The sequence below is a fragment of the Alligator mississippiensis genome, chromosome 3 (assembly GCF_030867095.1).
Source record: "Alligator mississippiensis isolate rAllMis1 chromosome 3, rAllMis1, whole genome shotgun sequence".
In the NCBI taxonomy this organism is placed as follows: Eukaryota; Metazoa; Chordata; order Crocodylia; family Alligatoridae; genus Alligator; species Alligator mississippiensis.
Genome location: NC_081826.1, coordinates 291,781,242 through 291,802,151, shown reverse-complemented (window position 1 = coordinate 291,802,151; position 20,910 = coordinate 291,781,242). Strand labels below are relative to the sequence as shown.

The 20,910-nt window shown below is 47.3% G+C and overlaps 1 protein-coding gene across 2 annotated transcripts in view; it reads right to left on the bottom strand.

Moving 5' to 3' along the window:
- Nucleotides 1–20,910, bottom strand: part of PSTPIP2 (proline-serine-threonine phosphatase interacting protein 2) — a 62,647-nt gene that overhangs the window by 1,838 nt on the left and 39,899 nt on the right. For both annotated transcript variants that reach the window (XM_019495842.2, XM_014593939.3), the window contains exons 4-13: nt 20,552–20,586; nt 15,692–15,798; nt 13,952–14,014; nt 12,618–12,716; nt 12,129–12,174; nt 8,726–8,805; nt 4,973–5,071; nt 3,950–4,046; nt 3,530–3,608; nt 1,244–1,278 (exon numbers count right to left, since the gene is read on the bottom strand). In XM_019495842.2, coding sequence (XP_019351387.1) covers nt 1,244–1,278; nt 3,530–3,608; nt 3,950–4,046; nt 4,973–5,071; nt 8,726–8,805; nt 12,129–12,174; nt 12,618–12,716; nt 13,952–14,014; nt 15,692–15,798; nt 20,552–20,586 — 740 coding nt within the window. The remainder of the gene's footprint in view (nt 1–1,243; nt 1,279–3,529; nt 3,609–3,949; nt 4,047–4,972; nt 5,072–8,725; nt 8,806–12,128; nt 12,175–12,617; nt 12,717–13,951; nt 14,015–15,691; nt 15,799–20,551; nt 20,587–20,910) is intronic.

The window sequence follows — 20,910 nt, the reverse complement described above, 5'->3', positions numbered from 1 at the left end:
GGTGAAAGGACCTTTGGTCCCTAGGGTCTGCCATTAGTTCACATCACAAAGTTTAAAAAATGCTCGGAGTAAGGAAAATTTCAAATCTCAGATCTAGAGATGGGCTCTCTCAAAGTTCAGGGTTGTTCTGACCTGGGGCTTTGGTAGGAACATCCTTCTGCTTGAAATCCTGCCCCCCGCCTCAGATAAAAATCAATGGCCAGGGCTATGATTTCAGTCTCTGAGAAAAGTTTGCAGGTGTCACTGGAGAGATCAGCAGACAGGATTAAGGGAAATAAGAGAGATGGCTGAACCCACTATCACCGATCCACAGGCAGAAACACTCCAGAGCAGTGGTTCTCAACCTTTTTAGACTCGAAGCACCCCTCATTGGGCTCAAGACACCTCTCGGAAAATGCCAGCTCTTAGTTTTCACTCATTTTTTTGACTGCAGAAAAATAAGAGCAATTTTCTTCTCACAAAGAACTCAGAAAGACCACACAACTCACAAAGACCACACAGGCCAGAACGTTTTTAATCTACCGATTCAGATTTGAAATTTCTGGGTTTATACTACACATCATATTTGCCCACCTAACAGTGCTCACATTGCGTACCACCCTCGAAAGGATCTCAAGGCATCCTGGTTGAGGATCTTCGGGCTAGGGGATCCTCTGGCTCCCCTGGCAGTGGGGCTGTGTGATGTGGAGGCAATGATCATTAGGCGGTGGTTAGAGAGGGGCCAGGGGTCCCTGTAAGGAGAGGGGAATAGAGGTCCTTGGCAGAGGGAACAAGCTGTGACCAAGGAGAGGCTGAGCCTGGGAGATTTCCACAGGAACATTTATAAGGACTATATATAGTCCTTATATGTATATAAGGACATCCAGTACGTGGAAAGGAGTGTCAGTTTTGTTTTACCATACTCTGTCGTCAAAGCAGTTGATCGCTTTTTCTGTTTTATACCATTTGTTCTTCCTTGTGATTAACTCCTGTTCTTTTACCAAGGCACCCATGGTAAATGGTGATTTCTGGGCAAATTAATAACCTGGGCACACCCACTCAGCAAACTGGGGGACCAGCAAAGCTTATACAAACCCAAGGTGCATCTCTGGGATCATCCTAACACTCCAGGGTTTTGTCCCACCCACCTGCAGCAGAATTACAGCTGAGAAAGCATTGGGATATGCCCACCCCAGTAGGACTTAAAGTACAAGAAAAGAGGGTTTAAACCATGCAATTGCTACAGCGCTGTGCGGTCACTCACTTGGCCCGCTGGTTGGGATTGGCAGCGGCCCCCTCCTGCATAGACACAAGCAGAAAAGGCAAAATGGTTTGATGTTTTCACAGTAAGCAATTCTAGTCCATTTTTCCCCAGGCTAACTTGGCCCCGCTGCAGGGCCCAGAGACTGAGCAGCTGCCACGAACGGCAAGACCTTACAATGGGTTATTTTACAATGGGTTGGCTTGGGTTTTTTACAATGCTCCCATTTCAGAACCAGCTACGAATCACCTGCAAAGTAACTACCGACAAAGTTGCAAGAATCAGGCAAGCATCCTCCCTTCCTGGCCCCAAGCCTTCCACAACTCGGGAAGTCTTTACAGTAAAGGGATCTGTTTGATACTCTTACAACAAAATAGCAGGGATGTCAGTCTCAAAGAAACCTGAGAACACACATGTTCTCGCCACCCTCCCCAGCCTTCATTCCAGCTCCCTTCTCTGGGCTGTCAAGTCCCTCACTCTTCCCATCTCTTAACCTCAGTGATCAGGTTCTCTCCTGTATCAGGGGTGTCAAACATATGCCCCATAGGCCAGATCTGGACCATGGAGCCCAAGGGTCTGGACCATTTGTCTTACATTTCATAGATATCATAGACATTAGGGCTGGAAGGGACCCCGGAGGATCATCAAGTCCAGCCCCCTGCCCCAGGGGCAGGAAGTCAGCTGGGGTCATAGGATCCCAACAACATAAACATCCAAATGTCTCTTGAGGCGTTCAAAGTAGGCGCTTGAACAACCTCCGGCGGCAGTCTATTCCAAACCTCGGGGGCTCGGACAGTAAAGAAATTCTCCCTTATGTCCAGCCTGAAATGGTCATGGAGGAGTTTGTGACCATTCGACCTCACCATCCCTTGGGGCGCTCTGGTGAACAGATGTTCCCCCAGATCCTGGTGAGCACCCTGATAAACTTATAGGTGGCCACCAGATCACCCCTGAGCCTGCACTTTTCCAGGCTGAAGAGTCCCATGGCTTTCAGCCTGTCGTCATACGGTCTGTTTTCCTGACCTCTGATCATGCACATGGCTCTCCTCTGCACCCTCTCAAGCTTCTCCACATCCTTTTTGAATTGTGGAGTCCAAAACTGGACGCAGTACTCCAGCTGCGACCTCACCAAGGCCCAGTACAAGGGGAGAATGATGCCCTGGGATTTGCTTGAGAAGCATCTATGGATGCAAGCCAGCGTTTTGCTTGCTTTACTAGCCACAGCATCACATTGAAGGCTTATGTTCATCTTGTGGTCAGTCATGACCCCCAAGTCCCTTTCGTCCATACTGCTAGCCAGCGTAGCACTGCCGAGCCTATAAGCATGCTGCACGTTTTTCTTCCCAAGGTGGAGAACCTTGGATTTTTGCGTGTTAAACACCATCAGGTTCTCGTCCGCCCATTTCCTGAGCCTGTCCAGGTCTGCCTGGATAACCTTCCTGTCTTCAGGTGTGGACGCTTTACCCCAGAGTTTCATGACATGTAGCTAGCTGGAGTTCAGTCGCAGCCTTGGCTGTCCTGGTTTGCTCCCTGCAGGTCCAGACTAGTGCACCAACCCTGCGTCGCAGATGGCATCTAGCACGCAGGCTGAACCCAGTGCCATGGGCTTTGCATGCAGCACAGTGGGGCTGGTCTGGGGTGCAAACCGCATATGGTGCCCATGCCGGATCAGCCTTGCACACTGGCTCCAGCACGCGCAGACAGCCTGGGGCCCAATTCAGACCAGCCCCAAAGCCAGCATGCAGGGCTAAGCTGATGGGATGCCACACGCAGCCTGCACCTCAGACTCTGTGCAGTGCCCATGGCACTGGGTTCAGCCAATGTGCTGTGTGCAGAGCAGGCCCTGGAGCAGGGCCAAAATATACCATGCACAGGAGACTGGCATGAACCAGCCCCTCTGGTGCACAGTCCTGGTCCAGCCCACACATCATCTGGCCAGAGGGACTGGATGAGTTTGACACCCCTGACCTATACATATTCTCAAGCTGATCCAAGACTCCCCAAACAACAAAAAGGAGAGCACAAAATCCAGGAGGATTCCAGCAGCACAGCTGGGAGCAAGGGAGATGGTGAAGAGGTGCAAAAGATAATGGAAAGCAGGACTCAACCCAGGTGCAATTCCCAATCGGCCTGGATTACCCCTTGCACAAAACCACAACCCACCACCACAAGCCACTAATGGAGCCCAACATCCAGACAGTTACAAAAGGCTTAGAAAAGTAAAACACATTTTCTTTCTCCAAACAGCCACCCCAGTCCTTGTACTGTTCTCTGTGTTGTGTTCCTTACCTCCCTATTCCTGGTGGTGGATTTCTCACTGGAGTTGCATTTCTCGACGTGTTGTAGTAATTTTCATAGACAACTGGAGCTAGAAAAAGAACTCAGCTGTCACGTTTAATGTTTTCACGTAACTGGTTGGCACAGAAACACAGAATCATACTGCACCACTTCTCAGCCCCTCAAGAATCTGGATGATTCAACTCTAGAACAGTGGAAAGATGCATTCTCTTCAAGGACAAGCAGCAACTGCTTGCTAATCCAATGCCAGGACACCGTACAAGAGACAGGCTTGATTGAGGACATGGAAGACCAGATGTGCTTCCTTTCTGCACCCTCCCTTGTTCCACAAAAGCAACCCTTCTCAGAGCTGAGAAGCTGGAAGGAGGCCCGAGCACAGCGCTGCTTAGAAAACCAGACTCAAACCCATACCTGGGGGCATGTTTCCCATTTTACGGTAGTTTACAAAGAATTCAATATCCTTATCGATGTTGCACATTTCCAAACTTCTGCGGATTTCTTCATATTTCTGCAAAAAAAGAAAAAAGAAGACTTGTTTCTGCCCATCATTGGGTCCGGCCAGCAGCAGACTCAGACAGAGAACAATGGGTTAACTCTGCATTTACAGGTCTTCTGACGGGCACGCAGCCTGCATGAAAGAGGGATAGCCAATTGGTATAATCAAGGACATGTTCCTTCTGGTATTCAACAGGACTTAAAGTGCTTGCACTTTTAAATTAAAAGACATCGTAGACAACAGCGAACATGGTTAGGGAATCACGGTCTCCCCTGATGGGGTCAGCAGTGACCGTTCACACTTTTTTAGCCTCCATTTGCTCTAAGGTTGCAGAGCAAAAGCGTGGACTTAAAAAGTGCACATACAAATACTGGCCAAAGAGATGGGCAACTGTCTCAAGGGTGAACTTGTGGGCCAAGATCACTGCACAAGTCTCTTGCCCTGACTAAGATGGATTTGAATGGCATTGTGTAGTAAAGGGTGCAACCGTGCCCAATGCACTGCAGACAGGACACCTGTCTGTAACAGCCTCCCAGTGGCCGGCTTCCAGTGGGAGGATCTCAGCTACACACCTACTTTATGGAAACGTGGGACTCCTCCCTAGCCTGTTCCTGTGGCCGTTGGCTAAGGGCAAATGAGACTCAGGGCCATCCAAACCCCAAGACCTCCAGGCTTGGGCCTGCACATAGGATGCCTGCCAAAGGATTTGGGAGTATCTGAAGCCCCAGGCTGAAAAGTCTGGGGTGGAGGATGCTTGCTGGTTGTAGCGCTACAGATAGTGTTTAAACGATTGAGTTTTGCTCAATCGAGAGAATTTGGAACCAGTTTGGCTCATTTGACCTGGAATACGAAACATTTTCCAAAAGAGAGGATTTCTAAGCTGAGGAATCCTCCTTTTTCTCTCCATGAAGGCTCAGAGAGCCTCCGTGTCATCTTACCTCATCACTCTGGACGCACTCCTGGGAGAGCTGGTTGACGTGCACCCACAGCGCGTTGCGGAAATAGCTAATCCGTTCACACTCCTGGGTCTCAAAGAACTGCAGTGACACAGGGAAGCATGTCATGATACATCCCCAAATGGCAAAAGCCCACGAGCTCAACCCACTGAAGTTCATCTTGGCAAAGAGGAAGAGAAAGCTTAAGTTGTCCAGGCCACCTCTGCACCAGTGCGGGATTGAGCCTTATTGTGGGACAAGCTTGTGTTTCACGTAGTCCCATTTTCAAATGTCATAATCAGTGGGGCGTCAGTTCAAAATGTCTTCTCAACCTTACCCTCCCCTTGACTGTGGGGGCACAGGTCTACCTTTGTAGGGAAAGGAAATTGGTCTAACAGAGTCTTTGCCTTCTCCATATGTTACAACCCTAAAGTCTCCAAGACATTTACTAGACAGCAAACACATGTTTTATACCAGTGGTGCTCAACCTTGTGGCCCTGTGCCTGGGGTCAGTCTGAGGGTCCATCCTAATCTTGCCCACAGCCCAAATGCACATGCCAGATCCAAACATACATGAGCCCAGCCCTGCATGTTGGATCTGGCCATGGCCTAGCTCAACCCCATGCACAGCCTGCTCCCACATAGTGGATGCCAGGCCACACCTTACCGCTCCACAGTCAATCCAGAAATATGGCAGCACGGAAGCAGCAATGAACACTGCCACCGCGCTACCATCAGTATCTGTGATGAGACCCACAAGCCAGACCCTGGATTTGGGCATCACTGTTTTATACAATCCTAGGAAGGATTCATCATCTTCTGAAGGGCTTCATTGCTCCCTCATGTTCCAGCTCTGCCTCCAGCCCTCCCATTCCTTCCTCTTTGCTTCATCAAAGACCTGAAGTTGTCTTTTAAAGAGACAGCTCAGTAGTTTACTGTGTCCTATTGCACCATGGTGGAAAAATGCTGGACTGTAGCATGGATAGGGTAAGGCAAAGGCTTGCTGGGGATACAACATGAATGGGGTCACATTGCTTAGTTTATACCCTGATCACTCGATTCTAAGACGAGGCCTTTTCCCCGTATTCATCACAGGAAAAACAAAGGCTTGTCTTAGAGTTGAGTAAGAAATGGCTGTACAGGGAGCCCAGCTGGGGCAGGGACAACAGCAGCAGCTCTGCTACCAGCCAGGAGTCCCTCCTGCCACCCTTCCCTTGCTGCCAGGGAAGGAGGAGTCTGCAGGCTGCTGCTGCTGCTATGGTCTCCAACTTGCCCCAGGCTGCGGGAAGCAGCTGTGCTGGGAGCCTGGCTCTGCACTGTGCAGATTTCTCCTTCTCTGCCCTGCTCCCTCCCCCTCTCCCCCTTCTGTGGGGAGACAGGGAAACGGGGGAAGGGAACAGGCAGGGAGGAGAAATCTGCGTCGTGTAGAGCCGGGCTGGGATAGGAGAGGCTGTTGGACTGCACCTGTGCAGGGATCAGTGGGAGAGCAGGAGGAGGAAATAAATGGGAGTGGGTGGGGTAATCACCAGGGGGGGAAGGGATGAGGGGCAGGATGCCTGCTGCCCTGCTCCTGCTTTCCTCTGCCTCGACTTTCCCCCCTGCCTCCTGCTCCTTGCTCCTGCTTTTCCCCATACCTGCCCCCTCACTTCTGCCCTTCCCATTGCCTTCCCCCCCCCACTGCTGTTTTCCTGCCAAAAAAAAAAAAAAAAAAGCAAATTATTTTTAAAATTATAATTTTCCATATCTAGAATCTAATTATTGGGGGGTCGTCTTAAATTTGAAGTCATCTTAGATTCAGGAAAATATGGTTCTCTCTCTCCTTATAGATTCAGAGAGTGTAAGGCCGGAAGGGACTTTGGAAGATCATCGGGTCCAGCCCCCTGCACCAAGCAGGAAAGACAACTGGGGTCAAGTGACTCCAGCAAGGTGACTGTCTTGTCTCCTCTTGAAGATTTCCAAGGTAGGCAATTGCACCTCCCCTGGAGGGACCTTATTCCAGTCTGGACACCCTGGCTGTGAAGAAGTTTTTCCTAATGTTGAGCCTGAATCGATCTTCCAGGAGTTTGTGGCCATTACCTGGGTGCCCTGGTGAACAGTTACTGAGTCACCAAGCCCTTGATGTACTCCCCTAGTGTAGTGGTAAGATGCTACCAGGTCCCCTCTCTGCCTCTTTTCTTCAGGCTGAAGAGTCCCTCAGCCTTTCCTCGTATGGCTTGCCATGTAAGTCTCTGATCATACAGGTGGCTCTTCTTTGGACTCCCTCAAGCTTGTGCACGTTGTTGCTGAAGCGCGGTGCCCAGGACTGGACATAGTACTCCAGCTGCAGTCTCACCAGTGCTGAGCAGAGCACAAGAATCGCCTCCTTGTTTTTGCTGGAGATGCATCGGTTGATGCATGCCAGGGTATTATTTGCCCTGCTGGCTACAGCATCGCACTGCTGGCTCATATTCATACTGCGGTCTATTATTACCCCCAGGTCCCTTTCATTCGAGGTGCTAGTCATTTTGGTGCCACCAAGCCTGTAGATGTGTTGGGGGTTGCTCGTCCTGCTGTGCAGCACTCTCAGGCCTTCTCTCAGGCCCAGCTCCTCTCCTCCTCCCAAAACACACAAGCATACACACAGGTTTGGATCAGACAGACAGACAGACAGACATGCCAATGTCTAGATGCCACTCAGAGCCCAAACCTGAATTTTGCCCTGCGGTGAGTCTGAATTCCACCAGGAAGCATTAATTCCTAACATGTTTCCACAGATAACAAGTAACCTTTCATCAAGAGTAAGTATTTATCATCTGTAACCTTTGTAACACACCCAAAAGATAACTCCTATACCTGGCAGGCACCTAGTTTGCAGAGCTTTGGTTTGTCCAAAGATAAAATTGATCCTTCCTTTGCCCAACCTTGGCAATCTCTTTTGACTGCAGTGCCCCAAGAGGGGTCTGCCCCATCATACAGTCCTAGCATCAATTGGCTTGGAGTTCATTTAGGGTAGGGGTGCTCAATCTCCAGCCCACAGGCCTAATACAGCCCGTGGAGCCATGGCATCTGGGCTACGGGGCTCCCCATGGGTCAGGAAACTTGGCAGCGGAGGAGCAGTGGCAATTAATATGGCCACCTTCCCCGACTGCCAAATACCCAAATGCCAATCCCTGCAGCGGGCCAGAGCCAGTCGTGCCCCCTTCCCTCTGGGTGGCTGTGTTGGGGTTGGGCTACACCGCCCTCTCTGACCCCCATGTGCCTGGATCAAGTGTCTTTCCCCCTGCAGGTCTGGGTTGGGGCTGGGCTGCCCCCCATGCCCTCCCTCTGTACAACCAGATGGGGCCCCACTGAGCCCAACCCGGGCACCAGATTAGGATAACCAGCTAGATCCAGTGTGCAGACAGACTGGGCACTGCCCATCCGGCCTACTGGGCAAAAAGGTTGAACACCACTGACTTAAAGCATCTATAATAATTGCATTGTTCATTATGTATAATAATACTCTCATGTGCTATCCAGGAGATGGCAGCACTGGCCATACAGAAAAGCGAGCACAAAAAACCTCATTATTTTGTCCCCTGATATTTGAATGTTTTCTTTTTCTCCTCCCCTTTGAACATTGATAATTTTTGGGGGGGTTATCCAGAAACCAGGTATGGTCAAGTGTTATGAAGAAGGAAACACTGAGCAGAGGCTGCCAGTGACAGCAAAGAGTGTGTGCGCCCAAAAGGCAGCACACTCCAGCATTCAGGCCCTAGGATGAATAGATGCATTTACCTCACAGGCTTTGATGTGTTCATTCTCCCATTCTTCCCTGATCTTCTCAAGCATATTAACATTTTGCTGGTAAGCCCTGTCTGTAATGGGAGATCAAACAGCAATTTAATCATACACATACCACATCGGAGTGAACACCTGCAAAGAATACAATCACCGTGTCCTGGGTGGTCTACATTCAATGGGCAGACAAGACAGCTAGAACCTATGAAAAAGGATCAATGAGTATGGTTTTCTTCCACATCTCCCCTCCTGAACAGGACGTGACTAGGAATCTAGATAATGGCAGTCAGAAGCTAAGGTGCGCAGCAAAAAGCAGCTCTATGATTTAGGGAAGTGTTTTGGGAACTGCAGCGGTTGTGTGTCAACACAGCCATGGGGTTGTACTGCAGCCTGCTTTGAAAGCTCCCGTGAAGTATGCTCAGCATCACAGATCAGGGGTGAAACCATGCAGGGCTGACCAGCAAGTTGGTTTTCTTGGGAAAGTTCACAGCTGTGCAACAGGCTTACACGAACAGTTAAAGGCTCATAAGAAAAGCTCTCCAGGGAAGATCTTTCAGGCAGTAGGACATGGACACCCTCATCCCCCTGCTTTACCTGTAGCAGGTCAGGATGCTTTTGGTGTCTTGGCAATATGCCTTGTAGGCCCCTCTATACATGCAGGTAAAAGCATGATCTAATGTACAATCCACACAATCGCACCTTCTTCCATGTCAGCATGGCAGGAAGCACAACCGTGGGATCATGCATTAGATCCCATCGTGCCTTATTGCTGGTACAGCGGGAGCCCAATCCCCGGCTCTCCCTGCCCCATCAAGAGACAAGCTCCTGCAGCTGGGAGCTCCCTCAACTGATAAGTGCAAAGTTGAATCATAGAAAATGAGGGTTGGAAGAAGGGACCTCAGGGGGTCACATCTAGTCCAACCCCCTGATCCAAGCAGGACCAGCCCCAACTAGATCATCCCAACCAAGGCTTTGTCTAGCTGGGTCTTAAGTACTAATCACACAATTACAAGCTCCAACCAGCTAAAGTTAGACCTTGAAAATGTGTACTAACTTTATAGATGGCTGCTATCAAGCTTGAATTTGCAAGTGAAGCAGGGTCTTCCCTGTGGCTAGGAGCTCACAGGTGACAGGGCTCCCGGCTGCAGGAGTGCACCATGCCCCACAGGGTGGAACTGATTTAAATCAAATGGATTTAAATCATGATTTAAATCAGTGGTCAGGAAGCCTCAATCTGATCATTTATATCCACAAAAAGTGCATTCTTGTTGTTTGATATGACCTTAATACCTATTATTCACAACTCAGAGATAGATATAGGTTTCATTCGTAGAAGGTGCACACTACACATTTTAAAGCAGTGTTTGATTTTTGACATTTTTTTCAGATTAATTTTGCAGCTACATCAGAAAACTGAATTATGATCTGGTTATTTTATTTACCAAAGCTAACTGAAGCAGATACTTGTGACGTCATTGGGAGGTGAACTATCTCCAATTCACTACATTAATCATGGATATTTGGGAGATATTTTTGCCAGGCTGTATTAGGAGGATATCAAACAAGTGATGCAGCCATATGTTATTAGCTTGGAGCTTTCTTCACTTTCTTCTAGATTTCTTCTCATTTTTTATTTCTTCTCTTTTACAGGCTGGCAAGCCTGTTGCCACAATAGGTTTTGCCTTCTATCATACAATTCCCTCACTAGATCTGAAATCAGTGGAGAGGTTATATTCAGAAACTTATTCCTCAAGACCTTTGGAATATTCTGCTCAAAATGTTTCTCTTTTGTTTCTACTGCCCCTCCCTCCTTGCATCTATCTCCAGACTCTTCCTCCTTGCCCAGATCTACTCCACCCCAACAATCCTCTATTCATTTAACTTCTTGAAACTTTGCACTTTTAGAGAAAGGTAAGGGCTTGACTCTCTGTACAGAGTCTTGCAGAGAGACAATAGAGCTGGTGGGTAGGTAATCAGAAGTGATCCTGGTTTTCGCTTATAAAAAAACCAAAATTCTCTGCTTTAAAAAAAAAAAAATCTACGTTTTTCTATGATTAAAGCAAAACACTGTATCAATCCAAATAATATATAGTGGCTTTTTTTTTTAATCATGGAAAAATGTGGAGTTGCGGGCAAGGGGGTTTATAGCAGAGAATTTTGGATCCTTGGTAATCAGGTCTGTTATCTCTCATCTCCATATACTTCTGTTAACAAGGATGTTTTCTGTGGAGATAAATCCACAGTTTGAGAACTGAAACTGAGCATCACAGATATGCTTAATGGCATCATCTGGACTGAGCACTGAGTCCCATTGGTAGAGTGGTTTTCTTAATCTTTATTAATATATAGAGGAGCCTCTGAGAACCCCATAGGATTGGGCCCCTAATATAGGTCATGGCCTGTTGTGACCTATTTATAAAGCTTTTCTAAAAAGTCTACATGAATATATTGTCTGAAAGAGTATACAATTAGAAGTTATAATTTCTATTCCATGATGATATCTTTGAGCTTTAACGTAAATTAAAACTATCTTTATATAGGTTTGTTGTTTTTTTTTAAAGCATCTTAACAGGAAAAAATCAAAAAATACAAATAAATCAAAATAATCTGATTTAAATTTTAAAAATCTGATTTTTTTTTTAAATAGTTGTTTTTTATCCACCGTGATCCCCAGCATGAGACCCCTGGCCCATGGGGATCAAAGCAGCCATGATCCCAGGCCCAGGGGTTTCACACCCCCCCGAGCCCTAGGGATCATGGTAACCATGAAGACCCTGCTACATGTACAAATTAGAGCTCAACAGCAACCACCTATAAAATTAGTACTCATATTTTCGAGGTCTAACTTGCTAGCTGGTTGGAGCTTTTAATCGTGTGATAAGTACTTTGCATGTGTAGCTGGTCTTAAGTTAATTGAGCAATTAAACAGTTAATTCCACAATACCTGTAATGTTGCAGGGGGCCACAGGTGTGTGACTGGGTTGACTGCATAGTTTTAGGAATAGGTTAGACAAGAACGTATGTGGGATGGTTTGATAAAAATGACCGTACCTCAACTGGAGGGTTAGACTGGATGACCTACAGAGGTCCCTTCCAGCCCTACTTTTCTATGACTCTAAGATGACAACAAATGCCTTTTCAACACGAAGTGTTGGCAGAACATCTTCTCAGAAGGAGAAAATGGACCTCATGTCTTGATGGGGCAGCACCTTGGGCCAAATGTATCTAGGGTTTAACTTAGTGATTCCCTGCTTTGGGAGAAGGCGGTCTATGCCACCATTGTCCCACAGAGCTCCCCTTCATTCCATCCTGTACCAGAAGGAACAATCCTGCCTCAACAGCGTAGAGCGAGTCCCCTCGCTCCCAAAGGTAACAGATACCCCACGTTATCACCACTCACCAGAATCTTCCAGAGTCGACTTTGCCTGAGCCAACTTCATGAACAGCTGAAAACAAAACACAGGAGACCGAGTTCAATCCAGGACCACTGCCGGGCAGGGCAGGTTCCCAAGCATACTCCATATTTCTCTCTCTCAAATCCAAAGTTACCAAGAAGATAAAATCTCCCATGAGGCTCAATTTATTTGGCCACCAGGGCAGCATTCTTCCATGAGCTCTGCCAACACTGCTCCACCAATGGCCCAACTCTTTAGTGCCGAGCGTTCATTGTATGAGTCCTTTAACTAATTACAGACCACCCAGAGGTCCTGGAGCTTCTGCTGCCAGTGACTCCATGAGAAGAAAAAAGTGCCATCTGCACCAGTCACATAATTGAGACCTTTATCTGTCAGGTTTGTTCTAAAAATGGTGTCCTCTCCTGGAGAGGATGCAGTTGCTCCAGCCTATCATTGATGCATGCAGAGCAGAACCACCCTCCCCGGCTCCTCACCTTTTCTTGCTGCTTTTGCGTTACGAGATTGGCACTGCGGTGCACAGCCTGTTCCGCTTCATCTTTATCCCGGCAGCGTTGCTCATATAACCTCTTAGACTAGGAAAGCCAAAAGGGGAGAGGCAGGTGGGTGGAAAGAGAAGACACGACTGTCACAAACATGGCCCCCCAAACGTCAGCTCATGTTCTACTCCCAGTTAAAGCGGTGCAGCCCAGCACACATTAATATACAGCAAAAGCTTTGTTATCCAGCATGAGTGAGGTAAGGGGGGCACCGGTTACCAAAAAATTCTGGTTATACAGAAGAAAGTGCCATACTTGTAGTGCGAATACTTGATGCGCGTGCCGGATAAACTCGGCAAAGATTCCAGTTGCTGAAGTGAGGATTTGTATTGGGGGATAGTGGAAATTCCGGTTAATAGAGTATTCCGGTTAGTAAAATGCAGGTTAACACAGCTTTTATTGTAGGACCTGCCTAACCCCTTCAAGTCCAGTTTCTCACTTCTGGCAGTCATCCACATCTGCTGCTGCAGTTAAGCAAGTCCCTTAGGTGAAGAGTGTTTAAATGTGCAAGGGAAGAACGTAATTGCTTGCAGCAATCCAGGGCACTAGACTCAATGCTACAGGAAGTCCCTTCAGATCCTACAGGTCTTTTTCCTAGGCAATGTTGACTACATGAGGAAAGCTTTCCTCCCTGACCTGCTTATAGCATAATGCATGAAATCAGATCACATTCATTCCCAACTCCATAACCGCCACCAGCCACACATTCATTATCCTTGCAGATGCTTTGCATTTGCTCTGCAGTGCCTGCATGCTAACAGCCAAACCCCGAAAAAGTACATACAACAGAATTATAAAATCATAGAAAATGAGGGATGGAAGGACCCTCAGGAGGTCACCTCTAGTCCAATCCCTTGCTCAAAGCAGGACCAGCCCCAACTACATCATCCCAGCCAAGGCTTTGTCTAGTTGGGTCTTAAAAAACCTCCAAGGATGGAGACTCCACAGCCTCCGTGGGTAGCCTGCTCCAGTACTTTACTACCCTCCTCATTTTTTTCCCTAGTATCTAACCTAAACTTCCCTTGCTAGAACTTGAGACCATTGCAACTTGTTCTGACCTCTGCCAGCACTGAGAACAGTCCAGCTCCATCCTCTTTCGAACCTCCCTTCAGGTAGGCTGGCTAAGGAAATGAAAGACTTGGTGCTGCAGTCTCAGTGCCTAGGTAAGCTACACACTTTCATGTTAGCGCTGTTAACTCACAGCAGGTGAGAGAAGCAGACCCCTCATGTGTCTGCACGTTACCTTCAGGAACCCAGCGAGGTCCTCTTACCTCCACTGTTTTTTTATACTGCAAATTCCTGTTTTTATGAATAGCTTCCATGATAAGCTCTATCTGTAAAGAGATCAAAAACCTGTGTGAGGCACCATCCATCCATGCAACATAAAAATCCAGTGAGCAGAAGACAGGGCAAGACCCAGACTGTCACATTTATTTAGGCACCTATCTCTGATGGATTTCAGTGGGAATAGGGCATCTAAACCAAAAGGTCAGCCCGAGCCTAGTGCCTAATGGGTTAGTGGGGTTAAGAAACACCAGTTTTTGTAGCCAGTGGCACACACAACGGCTAGGATCATACCTGACTGCCTTTGTTCCCCAGCCTGAATAAGCAGATGCCCATTTACAGCTTGCTTGACTGGGGGACAGCCTTAGGCATGAGTCCAAACCAAAGTTCAAAACTCCTGTCTCTCGAGCCAGAGCAGGACACCTCTACTCTGTCCCCATGCCTCAGGTACCTGCACCCCTTTAAAAATCTGACCCTCTGACATTCACCTTTATAAGCTCCTTGTTTCAGCCCTGTTACATGTCAAAGTTTATGTGAAGCAACTGTCTTATGGTGTGTTGCCTTGCAGGACTTCAAACCCTTCGTGAGACCTTGCAGATATGTGAAAGGAGGTGGTTTCAACACCAGGGGGTGGGAGCTAGCACCCAGCCTAGCATGCCTTGCAGTGGGTGAGTGTGGGGTGGTACTTGCACCCACGCTTCAGAGGCTTGCAGGGGTGGGTGACCTGTGGCTGGGGGGATTGTCACTCTTCTGCTTTTGCTTCTATCTGCAGCACGAGTTCAATGAACAAGCAGTACAAGGGAGCTCACTGATAAACATGCCAACAAAAGGAAAAAGGGGCAGTAGAGTTCTGGCTGTGTCCCAGCGGGACCATCTGTAGCAAAAGTATGGGGGGGGGAGAGGAGGCAGGTGAGGAGCAATGCAGTGTGGGATGCCTGGAGGACCAAACAGACCCGTGTCACAGAACACTTGGTGTCCACACAATACAAGATAGGTTCACAGTGAGCCAGTTGAAAACAGCACTGGATTTCCCAGGTACACTTCTGAACCGTTCCAGGTGGATTTAATTTGGTTGGACAGACTTGTATGACCACCTGCTTCAGGTTTAAAGCATATTTAAACCATTCGAAGTGTTATGTATGTCCATGCCCTGAAAGTCTGGCTAAAGCCCACAGCTGTCCCATCACTTGCCGCTGTCTGGAGGGCAGGGAGCAGAAAGGCTCAATGCATCTTATAACAAAAAGGAATGAAAAACTATTTTTCCTTAAAAGACACTGGGAACCTAAAGGAAACCAGGGGTGGTCAGAACAAGGAAGCAGCAAAGGGCTGCACTGATTCACTCCGATTTCATTGCAACATTCAGGAGTAAAGGCTGGAGTTCCCAAAGTGGCAGAGAGTTCACAAGAGGAAGGGGTTTGGAGCGGGGCAATTTGAACAGGAAGCTTTGTATACAATAAACTTCCAGTCGAGCTGGGCTCAGGCAAGCCTGAGGAGCCAGCTGCTTGGGCTCACCCTTGATCCCATGACTTGCCTTGCAGAAGTCAGGGTGTCAATCCTGGCATTTGGGCCATATTTGAACTCAAGAAACAACACAGAATCAGGACGGAAGGGATCTCCTGGACCAACCCCAAGCACAAACACCGGTGACAGGTGCAGGCTGGCAACTCTGCAGACCCTCTGAAAAGCCTTCCCAGGCAAGCTGCATTACTTGGCCCAAAATTCCTGACCTTCTTCCGATGCAGTTTCTGCTTTTCCCTGAAGTCTTCCATTTTCCTGGCCTCTTCCCGGAAACTCTGGGCCAGCTGGATGTGACTCTGCCCCACGCTGTCTATCCCTGCAAATGAAAGGGGATGGGAGGGAAGAAAAGACATGCACACAAAGTGATCTCACTGATTGAGCCTCTTGTATGATTTAATAGAACAGACCTGGGTAATCAAGTCTCCTGCTATAGGAGGCACCTGTTTCATATAAATCCCTTTCAGAAGGACAGTGCCATGGGAGACTTAAAACAACTTTAAATGAAAGGTTTGCCTACACAGGGATTATTGCAGAACAGTGAATCCTGATTACCGCCCTTTGTGGGATGTTCTTAATCCACTTTGGAACTAAATGAAGATCCTTCTGAACAAGGCAGTTTGATTCCAGAATAAGAGCATCCACAAAGGAAGCAAAAAACATATTCCATCTGAATTCAAATTAAGGTAGGGAATTTATGCACATCCCCCAACACATTAAGGCCTAAAAGCACCCTATGAAGTAAGTAAGTGTTCACCCCGCCCACCCCAGCCCGCTGATTTACAGACAGGTAAACTGAAGCATAAACCCATCTCACAGACTCAATATAAGGCTCATTTTTAATTGGAATGATCTCTTCTCTGCCCAGATCCAGCAGTCACTCTAGTGCTAATAGCTAAGACTCTTCCTTGGCGCAGGCAGTAAATGGCTTTGTTTTTCGAGCCCAGAATTCAAAAGCTGTGTCCCCAAAACGTTTGAACCCCACTGTGGCTGGGGAATCCCACACAACTGTGGTGGGCAGGTCCTGGAGGAGCTTGGATTTCCAGCAATACCATATTATTGCAGCTTTTTCAGCCTCTCATCTTTAGCAACGCTCACATTTCAAACATGCAATCTTGCTCATGCTGTGCTACCTGCTTCTTCCTCTTTAGCTTATCTGCCAGGAAAAAATACCCAGTAGCACAGTCACAGCCACAACAAGTGCTGCTGTCATGCTGATTGCATCTAATTCACCTCTTCATCCTGTGAAAGCTTTGCCCAATGCACTTGGGCACTGCTGGCATGTGCTTAGAGCAGAACACTATAAAACAGGGCTGTGTGAAACGGCACCTTTACATTTCAACTTGCGTTTCGATGTTTCAACAGAACAGCGTTTCATTTCAAATTTCATTTTGATTCGAAAGTGCTGTTCCGTTTCAGTAGGGCGGTGCGAAATGGCACCGTTTCATTTCGACTTCCGTTTTGACGGGACAGTGTTTTGTTTTGACTTTCGTTTCATTTTGAAGCGCTGTTCCATTCCATTTTGTCAAAACTGTTTCGACGTTTTGCCCGTAGACTATAATGGGGAAGCTCTAAACAGCCTATAACTTTGTCATTCTGGCCTGATTTGGATGACCCTTGCAGGAATGGTAGCCCCTTCTGGGGGCATGAAGCCTGCCAAGTTTCAAGGAGATAGGTGCAGGGGTTTGGGGGAAACTGCACCCCAACGTCTTGGAAGCAAAAAACTCATGTCACGTGTATGTGTTAAGCCACAGTGGGGACAAAACTGCAGGCATCCTAGCCCCTGCTGAGGCCACGAAGCCTGCCATGTTTCAAGGAAATAGGTTGGGGGTTTGGAGAAACTACACCTCAAGCTGCAGACAAGCAAAACTCGTGACATGGGTGACACTGTGGATGTTAAGGCGCAGAAGGATGAAAGCTGCCGGGATGGTGGCCCCTTCTGCGGCCACGACGGCTGCCAGCTGTCGAGGAGATCGGTGCAGGGGGAGTCTGGGTTCTGGGGCCCCGCACCTCTGGCTGCTGACCCGCAAAACTCGTGACATGGGTGGATGACATTGTGTGTGTATTAAGGTGTGCCTTCACTCAACTGACACCAAACCAGAAAGCAGGGCAGTTCAAACAATGCTGCCTTTTATGCAGGTTTTCCATCCCTCCCCCAGAGCGCTGGGATTGGCAGGGACCTCAGGGAAGGATGACCGTCACCAGCCAGCTACACAGTCAATAATGAGAGCAGTCCTGCCCCCCTTCCCCCTCCCTCGCCTTACTTTAGTTCCTGTTCCCCTGCAGGCAAGCCCAGCTTGAGCTTTGAAACTCAAAACGTTTCGAAATTTTCAAAACATTTTGACTTGCCTCGTTTCGTTTCGGGGCTGTTTTGAAGCTTTCTGTTTCGTTTTGATTGCGCTGTTTCGAGCTCAAAACGAGTCGAAACAGCATCGAAACAAAACTGCCGGTGAAACTGCACGCAGCCCTACAATAAAATCATAGCAAGCACCTCCCTGGAAACCCTTAGGTCTTACGTGACGATCCCGCTCTGCTCTGCGGATACATGTGCATGTTACTGTAGTCTAATTAGCTTCTTCCAAAGGATGTGGGACATTTTTGCATATCGGTAATTTTCCTAGGGTTAAATATTAACTGCTACAATATGGAAGTTCCCTCTTTTCACCACTTCAGGAGATAACACTACACTGCTGTTTGCAGCCTTGGGATAGCACAGGCAGGAAGACATCACCAGCTGATCTGAGCCACAGTGAAGCAATGCCTAGACCACAAATGTAAATCTCCGTGAGCAAGAGGACGAAGGGCTTCAGGAAATGCAAAAATAGCAGGCAGCTAGGCCACCCCTCCTTTCTTAGCATTGCCACGTGTCTAGGAATGCAAGGGCTCTCCTCAACCACCAAATTACAACTCAAAATAGTGCAGGCATCAGCTAACAGCTCAGCCAGGAAGTTCATTTTGGACAATACCCTTTACCCGACATGTCATCTCACTACTAAAGGTGTTTTTACAAGTGCTCCAAGGGGGGTGGCGGGCACTTTAATTAGAGCAGCTACAAGAGCCACTCTAATTAAAAACACCCGCAGCGCCTCATGGATCAGCACCCCTGTGCTTCCAAATGGTGGCGGGAGTGCTAAAGCTCATCTAACGAGCTTCAGTTAAAGCACCCCTGCTGCCATTTTGAAGTGCAGGGATGCTGATACACAAGACACAGGAGGCTGCTGGAGCACGCTAATTAACACGCTCCCGCAGACTCGATTAATTGAGCCTGCTCCAACATGCTGTAATTACACATGTAATTGCAGCATGTCGGAGCAGCCTCCCCGCGTGTCTGCAGGCACCCTATGCTCTTACACCCCATGAACGTTGTCGGTGCCTTTGTAGAGAGTGCCCGTAGACCGCTAACAGATTTGCAGCTGTCTGAACAACTCTTCTTCCAACTAACTGCAGCCTTCAGCAAGACTTTTGGGCAGAGATCTAAAGAGAGCACTTTGGGTACAGACAACACTTTAACATTCGTTAGCAGTCTCTTACATCTGCCCAATTCTGTAGTGATACAAGTGCATGTGATAAAGCCATTGCAACTTGAACCCCATTTGAAGGTTAGATTGTAAAGATGCTGATGCACACTCCTGAGAGACAGCTGCCCTGCTCCTTTCAAAGCGTTTAAAAAGGTAGGACTGTTTATCCCCTTGGACACCTCAAATGCAAGTGCACAACCCCCTTGCCTATCTCCTTTGCAGAAGCACTAATGCAGAAGCAGTCTCCGAGTTACAAAGCTACTATGCTCCGAGAAACGAGGTAGCCAGGACGGCTGCTTGTTAGACTAAAACAAATGAACCAAAGGGGAAAAGCCTGTCGTAGCTTCCAGAGACTGATTTTACACGTCATTTCCTGCAAGTGAGCGTACAGCTTTGCAGATTTGCAGGGGTTGAATTGCTTTGCAGGCTGTCCCCTGCAAAAAACCCTGGCAGGTTTCTTCACCAATACAAGGTGTCATATTGAATGAAATAGTTTGAATGTTTGTAAAGGTTGCCCATTAGCCAGTTTCAGGAAGAAGATAAGAGTTATCTCCTTATCTAGTTCTTTGTTTTGGGGACTACGTGCAAAAGGTCCTGACTTTGCTTAAAGTCTTAATTTAAATTTCATCTTTTATAAATCTTTTACAAAGAGAGCAAATATCCTGAATTCCAAGAGATCAAACCCTGGGGCCTTTTGACCAGGTTGGTAAGAAAAGGGCATTTGCAGTGATATGGAAGTTTCCCAAAGGTAATTTAAAATGCTCAACTAAGGTAAAAGAATCTGTTGAGTAAGATCCGAGCCCAAATTTGGGGGTAATGACAGATTGAGTAGGAGGAGCCCACTGACAGCAGCTCGCTCAATAAAAACGGTAACTTACTGTCCCAATTTGGAGGTGACTATACTTGTAGAACAACAAAGGAAAAATCGCAAGTATAGCCCGGGTCCAGACTGATCACCTGAACCACCCTCTCCGTGAACACGAATCTCTTAGTTCACGCTGAAGCCGTGGAGCACCTGAAAGGGACTGAAGGAAGGGGACTTAGTCCTATCACTGCTGAAGCCAGCCTATTGAATTGTATTGCTGAGCCCATTTCATTGAACCGTACTACTGAGGCCAACCCATTAAATCGTACTACTGAGGAATGAAACCATATTTTGGTATTTGGCTTCTTGGAATTCTAGGATTGTAAGTATAATATGAAAAATAATAGTATTGATTCAAATTTAACTTTTAGTTGTAATTGTAGTTGTTTTTGTAACACTAATTCTTATAGTATTGTTTGGGAAGGAAGTGCATTCTTTCTGATATATGTAATTATTGTGTTTTTAATGTTTGTGGTATTTCTTAAAGCTAAGCAGTGTTATATACGTAGCAAAGAGTTTTAAAATAAAATTGTGTTGTATAAATTAAGTGTGTAATCATTGTGGAATCGTGCAATCAGTTAACTACTCCCCCAGCCAGTGCATCAAAACGAATCAGTAAATTGTGTGGGATTTTCTCTATTCCATAACCCACTAGAGACACAAGGAACAAAGCTTAAACAGTTACTCACGTTGCTTAAAAACTTCGAGCGCTTTCTTCAGGGTGCTGAAAAGACACAAGCACACAATTGGAAAAAAAAACTGGAAACAGAATAGTTAGGCTCAGAGCAACATTGAACAGTGGCCAGAGTCAGAAGATCAATACCGTGTTTCCCTTTAACCTGGTGGGAACTGATCCATTTTATAGAGGAGGAGCTGTGAATACCTCAGTCCATCTTTCTTGAAATCATATGTGCTGCACACATCCGCACACAGTATGAGCACATGTGTGCATGCGTGCACACACACTTGGGCTTTTCATCAGTCGGTCACATCAGGGGCATGGGTTTACTACCCTATACAGCAACACCACGACAAGGGATGGTGTTAT